We start from the raw sequence: 7,946 nt of genomic DNA on the forward strand, positions 1-7,946 counted from the left end.
TAAAATGTCTCCTACTTCATATTACTCTATTGCTGAATTCTTCTTCTTGTTTTCTTTGTTTGCAACATCCTTTTCCGTTATCGTTTGACATTTCGCAATGTACTCATATTCAAACTTTTCATACTCATTTTTCATCCGCTGTTTCTAATGTTACATTTTTCTTCTTGTTATCTTTAATTACTATTTCCTTTTCCGCCATTGTTTGACATTCCGCGCTTACGGAAAAATTGCATATTTTCCGCCGATAAGTGAATTTGTTAATAAATGTATTAAAAAAGTTAGATTAAAAATTAAAACTTGGTATAAGAAAGATATACAATTAAAACAAATTCATATAGTTATTGTGTGCTTCAGATTATCGATGGTTCAATACAAATAAGTATTATAGATACTTATTGCTTCGGCCAATGTAGGCAATCCACCACGAAGCGCTTGGGACATGTATTACATCAATCAGGATAAATGGTAAATAATTAGCGCATTAGAAGCATTTGCGCCACATAAATCCATTAGTGCCATCCATTTGGCTGTGAAATTGATGTGCCAGTCAGCCAATGCAGAAATAAATAAATATAAGCAGATGCGAAACAACAAATACGCTTAAAATTAGCACAGACTCCTCGTTGCCATTAGCAGCAAACCCTAAAACCCATTTTGTGCAAGATTTCACAAGACAAACAATCAAACACATATATATTGTAGTAGAAGGAAAACAAAGCAAATTGAAATGAAAACGAAACTAATAATAGTTTTATAGTGCTTTAACAATCATATGCATGTCACTGTGTTTGTGTGTTATATATGTGCACTCAGTTAATCTTCCACCAAAAGCCCAACAGACAGACAGACATATGAATGCGAAAATGTAATTTTCGCGCACTCATTCACAGTCATCTATCACAATTAGGAGCAGCAAAGTGAAGATTGCAAAGCAGCAAGCTACGCGCTCGTTAGCTACGTACATAAGTCGCTCATAATACAACAATACATATTTATTAAACTGGCGCATCGATCGCAAGTTGTCGATCGTTTGCGCTCCCACATAAATCGTACGCTGAAGATGCGAGCATTTACATATAATACATACTGAAATATATAAGTGCGCTATAAATATGTGAATGTACATTATATACATACATATTTACATATATGTGAGTGCATCAATAACATCGATCGTGCGGTGAAGATGATGTTTGGCGTGAGTGGAGTTCCACTACACTATATCTGCAGCAAATGCAACGTTCAACATTTTTATATAACAACCACGTTGAAGATGTGCGACGCTGTAGATTGTTGGTTGTTGCAGATTTAGCAATTCTGAGTGCCAACAGATAAGAAGTTGGCGTAATGTTGTATGCAGTCACCAAACCTTTCACTGCAACGTTGCACGATTTTTTGTTGTGATTTATTTTTAATTTAATAAATATGCATGTACATACATATATACATATGTACAACATGTGAAGACTGCTATGTACAGCTGTGTGTAAATAGTTGTAGGCTTTCATATCACGATCGCTCGTAAATCGCTTAAATCAACACATACAAAACGCCGGAAATTGAAAAGCAGAGATTTTTCCCGTCAATCACATGCTATTGAAGTTAACGCCAAAATAGCACTAACAATAACAAAAGGTATTGGTAATAATAATAAAAAGTTAAAGATTTAGTTACTTAAGTAGCAACAACAATGCACTTAGCTTAGGTATCCGTTACAATGAGCCGTTATTAGCAAGTGCCGTTACACTAAAAGAGTCGCGTCAAGCAACAGCATCTTTTTCCTGTTGTACTTTATAAAATTTAAATTTTTGTTTATTTTGCATTGTGTACATAGTGAGTGGTGGCATCGTGAGGTTGTGCTGCTTATACAACAAGAACAATAATATTAGTGTGGACGGAAAAAAGCAACTCGAATCTATGATCCGGGTGTGATATTGCAACAGTTCAATATTTTGTTTGTGTGTGTTTATATGTAAATACTCATATAATTAATATATTTTATAATTTAAATAATTATGTGGATCCGATTTTTTTGTTTAAAGAATAGAATAAGGCTGGTAACCTCAATTGCGAAGCGAATGAAATTTCAGTAATATATTCCATGCATACTTACTCCATTTACCAACATAATACTAACATTTCACAGATCAAAAATCAATGCAACAATTTAATTTTTTCCTTAGAATTATTGTACCTTTATTTCTGCAAGTATTTTCATTACAAATAAAGACATTTGGTTTGTAGTCAAATTATTTTCAATGCTCACTGCAAACGCACACGACATTTTATATTTCCTAAGCAAAAAAATTTCGAGTGAACTCCATTAATTAAGAAAGAAAGCGAAAACAATTCAACAATACTTAAATTCTGTATTAGGCCACATAAAAAAGTTTGGCACACATACACAAGGTCCACAATGGTCGCGATAACATTTACATAACAACACGAAAACGCACTTTCCAGAAAATGAAATATGGTTTGCCTTTTCGATTTGCACTTCATGTGATTAATTCTTAAACTTTAAACGTAAATTATATATGTCACTTAGGTATGTAAAAACTGGTTAGTAAACGCTATGCAGCATTTATTGGCAGCGAGCAACATTTATTTGCCGGCGGTAAACTTCGAGAGGCTCTCCAATAGACCAATGTATGAGGTATGTTCAAATGCGGTAGCCAAATCTGATAGTTTTTCAACAAAATCATTGCTGACACCCTTCTCTTCCAAGAGATTCATCAGCAAGTCATAAAGGTACTGCAAATATAAAAGATTTTTAATTATATTACATACATAAACTAGTTAGTTCATAACTACTTACGCCATCGAGCACATCACCGGCCACGGCATAAACCTTATCGTTCCATTCACCTTGGTAGATGCTCATCTCATCAATACCGAAGATGTCATCTGCAAAAAAGAACAATAAATTTTCAAATAATAAAAATTATTATTATATAATTTATTCACACTCACTGTATTCGCCCTCTTGTGGGGTGCCCTCCAAAAAGGAGCATGTGAATGAAAGCGTTGTGCTGCCCTTAACGATGTCAACTTCAAAACGTGGTTTACTGCGCATCTCACCGATTTCAGCCTTTTCGGCGTTGGGGTCCAATTCTGGCTCTTCTTCAGTATCCACAGTGTGGTTGACATTGAAGCTGACGACAATTCTATAAAATATAAATATTTTTATTTATTATATTTGAATCTCAATACAACTTTTTCGGCACTTACTTTTCCTTATCACTCTGCTTGGTTAACTCAACATCGGCGCCATCCAGCTTAACATTGAAACCCTCCACAGTGGTTGGAATGGTTTTGATCTTTTGTGCTTTGCGTTCCGCCAAGATTTCTTCAGTCAGGAATTCCACCAGTTCGCGTTCACCTTTAGTTTAGAAAAATATTAAGATTTTCATTCATAAACTGTACGCAATAATTTCATCACGTTTCTTATAGGTTATGTAATGCATAATATTTTAGCCGGCAATTGGCTTACAACTATTCCTACACATGGTTCTTACCTTTGGTGTGCAAGTGTTTGGCTCCGCCACATCCGCAGCTGCAGCTTAAGCTGGGTTTGTGCACATTTAGAACACTGGTGGTTGCGCCAGAAGCTTCCGGATTCTTGCACATGTGCCAGAGGGTGCGTGTGAAATCACGTTTGCCAAAAACATTTTTCACTGCATTCTTTGAGTTGGCAGCAATCAGGCTGTTGCCAAAACGAAGTACGGATTTTGTTAAATTACTCATTATGAAATTATTTAAATTTTGAATTTTTCACTTGAGAAATGCAACTGCAAATGTTAATTTAACCTCACACGATTTTCAGCTGGTAAATGTCAACTCTGGTTCTGCTTTGCGCATGTTCGCCGACAACTAGAGTTGCCATTATTTTAATTTATGTTTTGAGGTATTTTGGGTAATTAGCAAGATTCTGGAGATCGATAGCGTAGGGAATATTGTGAACTGAAAAAAATTAGAATGATGCCATTCAATTTAAATAATGAAATGCAATGATGTGCCGATTTATAATAAATACAGAATGTAATTCTTTAAACTTTTACGAAATGATAGGCGTTTTAAAGTATTCTTTATTCGTCATTTGAGTTAAAAAGACAGCATTGGTAACCCATATTTATACCAATCAGCTGTTTGAGTTATTCCAATTGGCCTTTGGCTGACGTATGTTTTCTCGTGTATTTTCAATGCAATTACAGTGAATCAAGGTCCAGCAAATAACCGCGAACTTATGTGATTGCGTGAATTTATCACTTGTGTAGACATATTTTTTAAGTTGTTGCTACCATGAATAGTCTGGGCGATGATTGCACGGAGCTAAAGAAGCAATATGACGCCTGCTTCAACTCTTGGTTTTCTGAGCATTTCCTCAAAGGACGGCATGACGATTCGCTGTGTGCGCCGATCTTCAAAATTTATCAAGATTGTGTAAAGGTTAGTGATTTGTTGTGCGAAGACCGAAGTAAAAGTGAAAAATAAACAATAATTTCTTAAATAAAACTTAACTTTTTTAATTTTACAGCGAGCAATGCGTGAGCAAAAGATTGAACTTCGAGAAATCGATTCTGAAATCAATACCGGCGAACATCAACAGGAGCAAAACCAACAACAACAAAAACCTGACCATACAAAAAGTTGACCGATACTAAATAGTGATCTTTCCACCACTGCTACTTCAAAATCATACGATTCTGCTGCCACTGGCATACCCAGCAGTTTGGATAGTTGCGTTGAGTTACCTACTAAGAAGGGGGCTTACAAACGTGACAATTCTGTATCGTAATTACTTTCGTATGTATGTTTATATACAATAATGTTCAACTTAGCTATAATGTAGAAAGGAACAAAAAATTCTTTATTCTATGCTGCAGCTGCACGCAATTCAGTTAAATTAGAAAAACATAGAAACAAATAGCGATTTAATATTGTATGTACACATTAAAGTTTTAACTTAGGTATTAAATAAAGTAATTTTTCGTTGTTAATGTATTTAAGAAAATAAACGTTTCTTTTACTATATATAAGAAAAAACTACTCTACACAATTATTTAAATATAACTGTTGTTACGCCCATAAACGTTAACTCCTCCAGATACTTGCTACGCCGCGTACAATTGCGTTCGTTGTGTCCCTTTCTTTTACACAACAGACACGTGATTATCTTGTCACTTCTTTTAACAACGTCTTTCCGATGCTTCTGCCATTCGACACACATCCATTCTGTGTGTCCTTTCTGCAAGCAGATCCAACAATGTTGATTGGCTTGATACATCTGACACTCATGCTCTTCCGTCTGCGTGCAGCGTCTGCAATTTGTACAATGCTTGTAGTTGGGCTTGACGCACAAACCACAAAGCTCACAATGCCGATAAGTGCTGCCGTTCTTGGACGGACAATTGCTACACCTAGCACAATGCCGATTTTCCAAAGCTGTGTAACGTTGGCACAAGGCACAATATTTGTATTCCTCCTCAACAGGCAAATGTAAAAGCTCTAGCGGTACATTCGTGAAGACACGCACTGGTGAACCTAGCTTGCGACTTTTCTCGCCCACATCTGTATATGCGCTGTGATTAGTGTAATTCACTTTGTAATCGCACATGCGCATATGCGGCATTTCTTGTTGTATGTAATGCTCGGAAAAGTATGGAAATATCCAAAATATTGGTAAAGGTTGATGAGGTAGTTTATTCAGTTTATTGAATGTGCACGTCAGCTGTCTTAAAGTGCCCGCTATGGGTTCTGTGCGACAACCAAACGGTGGATCCGTAAATATTAACAGATTATCCTTGCTGTCAAGTAAATAAATAGATATTAAAATAAAAAATGTTATATTATTACATACTCAGACGTACTTACGATTTACACTTCAAAAACTTCTCGAAATTTAAATGTTGCTTTGTATCGAAAAAATGGTTGTTACACATATTGTACCAAGCAAAATTATCGTCGTCGTAGAAAAAGAACATGCGATGATCAAAATCCAATAAAAAGCTTTGTATCTCGGCATAGTTATTGCGTAAAAAAGCGTGCAAACGTGGAGCGCCCATGCAGACCACCTTACTGCATGGAAATAATATATTATTTTGACAAAATCACTTCATCTGTAGAAATGAAGCTATACTCACTTTACTACTAAATCCTGAAAACATTTTGCAAAGAACTTCAACGCTTTGTCATCGAAGAAATATTGCGCCTGCGATTTATCATCATCCAGTGGGCGTAGAAAACGCGTTGGATCACAAAGCAATTCAGCTGTTAAATTCCAAACCATTTCATGACCGGTATGCTTTCTGTGCTCATCACGTAGTAGTGGTATATTGCAGTGTAGGCAGTAATGCAGGCCGGCATCGTCGTGTACCGCCAATAACTAGATAACCACATTTTTAGTTTTACATATATAAACTGCATTTATTACAAACACACCTTTTCCCGCTGCTCCTTGCACGATTTAATGTGACTCTCTAGCTCATAACGTCTAGACAATTTTTGTGGCGTTAACTCTTCCGCCAATAACTGAAAGCTGCACATGCGTTTATCCCGATGTGCTGCACAAGCATAATATGCCGATTTTGGTTTATCCGCCAATTGATTGGATGTTTGGAACAGCAGTGTTGGTCCATGTGGGCAGTGTGGATGTGACGCACCGTTCTCTTCATCGGGATAGACGATTTGTAATTTGTTGGCGTTTTCCATTATTAAATTTAATGTATTTAGTGATTATTTATTATTCTTCTAGCTACCGGCCAATTGTTATTTCTACATCGGTCTCTTCAAATTCTAAACTCAAAAAACGCGCTTTGCTTAGCTTCCTAATGGCGTTTGACAGCTAATCAGCTGTTTAAGTGAAAAGCTTTTGTTGGTTAGATGAGGTCTGAACATTTCATATCACATCTTAACACTGACATCATATGATGACATTAAGGTAATATAAAATTCTTTTGCTCCGCTGATTGCTTTTGATATGCTTTACATAAATTAAATTCCAGAAGTGTTAAATTAAATTGATGTATATTTGCATCTGATGCATCGACTATTTATCACAATGAAATGCCATTTCCTTTTCTCTAACAATTATTAGGGACAACACAACACATAATATAATCTGATATGAATTGATATCACATGAGTGATATTTGTTATTTGACCATAAGCTATCCGAAAGCGTCTACTATTGGATTCTCCCTGGAACGCTGCTGGAATAAATATAGTACGAAGAAGACTGCTGCAACAATTTTCTGATTTTCAAGAATGTTAGAATAATGTAAGCATATTGGTTCTTGAAAAAACGACATAATGGGACAGACAGCTCTCCAATTGACTTAGTAGAAGATTGGTATGATTATTTTCAATGAAATTCGCATTCTGAAAGTGTTTGGATATTTCAAAACACTTTTAGGGGCAACAAAACAGGTGTATGACACTTATTTATGAAATCATAGCGTAAAAAATTTTGCGCAAGATTTATAGTCCTCAGAACTTTGGCAATAGCGAATACCACAGACGATGGAACGATGAGCTGTACGAGTTATACGACGACTTTGACAATTCAGCGAATAAAAAGACAGCGGGTACGCTGGCTAGGTCATGTTGTCCGAATGCACAGTACCCGCCGGAGGAAGCCGAGGAAGGAGAAGGCCTCCACTTCGTTGGAAGGACCAGGTGGAGAGCGACATGGTTACACTTGGGATCTCCAAGAGAGGAGTGGCGCGCTATATCCGGCTTCCAACGCCAATCACATACATACATAGCGTAGAATATTAAAAAAAAAACATATTTTTTTGTTTATTTAAAAAGCAATTTATTTATTCAAATCAAAAAACGTACAAACAATTTCACATCCAACAACGAGCAAATCGAATCGTTTCACGCTTTCATTTTGGCATTAAAAACGTAGGAAGACCCCGTCGACAAAATGCTCGTGTTTTTAA

General features: G+C 36.1%; 3 protein-coding genes across 3 annotated transcripts; 1 reads left to right on the plus strand and 2 right to left on the minus strand.

Moving 5' to 3' along the window:
* Positions 1-2,166: 2,166 nt before the first annotated feature.
* Positions 2,167-3,842, minus strand: LOC105210738 (complement component 1 Q subcomponent-binding protein, mitochondrial). Its single transcript, XM_011181876.3, has 5 exons — positions 3,519-3,842; positions 3,232-3,382; positions 2,974-3,167; positions 2,819-2,907; positions 2,167-2,754 (listed from the first exon to the last, which is right to left on the minus strand). The coding sequence occupies exons 1-5, from the start codon at positions 3,745-3,747 to the stop codon at positions 2,605-2,607; spliced, it is 813 nt and encodes a 270-aa protein (XP_011180178.1). The 5' UTR covers positions 3,748-3,842; the 3' UTR covers positions 2,167-2,604.
* A 387-nt stretch (positions 3,843-4,229) lies between these two features.
* On the plus strand, positions 4,230-4,695 carry LOC105210739 (TP53-regulated inhibitor of apoptosis 1-like). The gene is made up of 2 exons (XM_011181877.3): positions 4,230-4,449; positions 4,538-4,695. Exons 1-2 carry the CDS (start codon positions 4,303-4,305, stop codon positions 4,652-4,654), a joined length of 264 nt encoding a protein of 87 aa, XP_011180179.1. The 5' UTR covers positions 4,230-4,302; the 3' UTR covers positions 4,655-4,695.
* A 147-nt stretch (positions 4,696-4,842) lies between these two features.
* On the minus strand, positions 4,843-6,881 carry LOC105210740 (rRNA N6-adenosine-methyltransferase ZCCHC4). Its single transcript, XM_011181879.3, has 4 exons — positions 6,442-6,881; positions 6,144-6,385; positions 5,875-6,078; positions 4,843-5,807 (listed from the first exon to the last, which is right to left on the minus strand). The coding sequence occupies exons 1-4, from the start codon at positions 6,709-6,711 to the stop codon at positions 5,060-5,062; spliced, it is 1,464 nt and encodes a 487-aa protein (XP_011180181.1). The 5' UTR covers positions 6,712-6,881; the 3' UTR covers positions 4,843-5,059.
* Between the last annotated feature and the right edge of the window lie 1,065 nt (positions 6,882-7,946).

The sequence above is a fragment of the Zeugodacus cucurbitae genome, chromosome 6 (assembly GCF_028554725.1).
Source record: "Zeugodacus cucurbitae isolate PBARC_wt_2022May chromosome 6, idZeuCucr1.2, whole genome shotgun sequence".
Classification (NCBI taxonomy): domain Eukaryota; kingdom Metazoa; phylum Arthropoda; class Insecta; order Diptera; family Tephritidae; genus Zeugodacus; species Zeugodacus cucurbitae.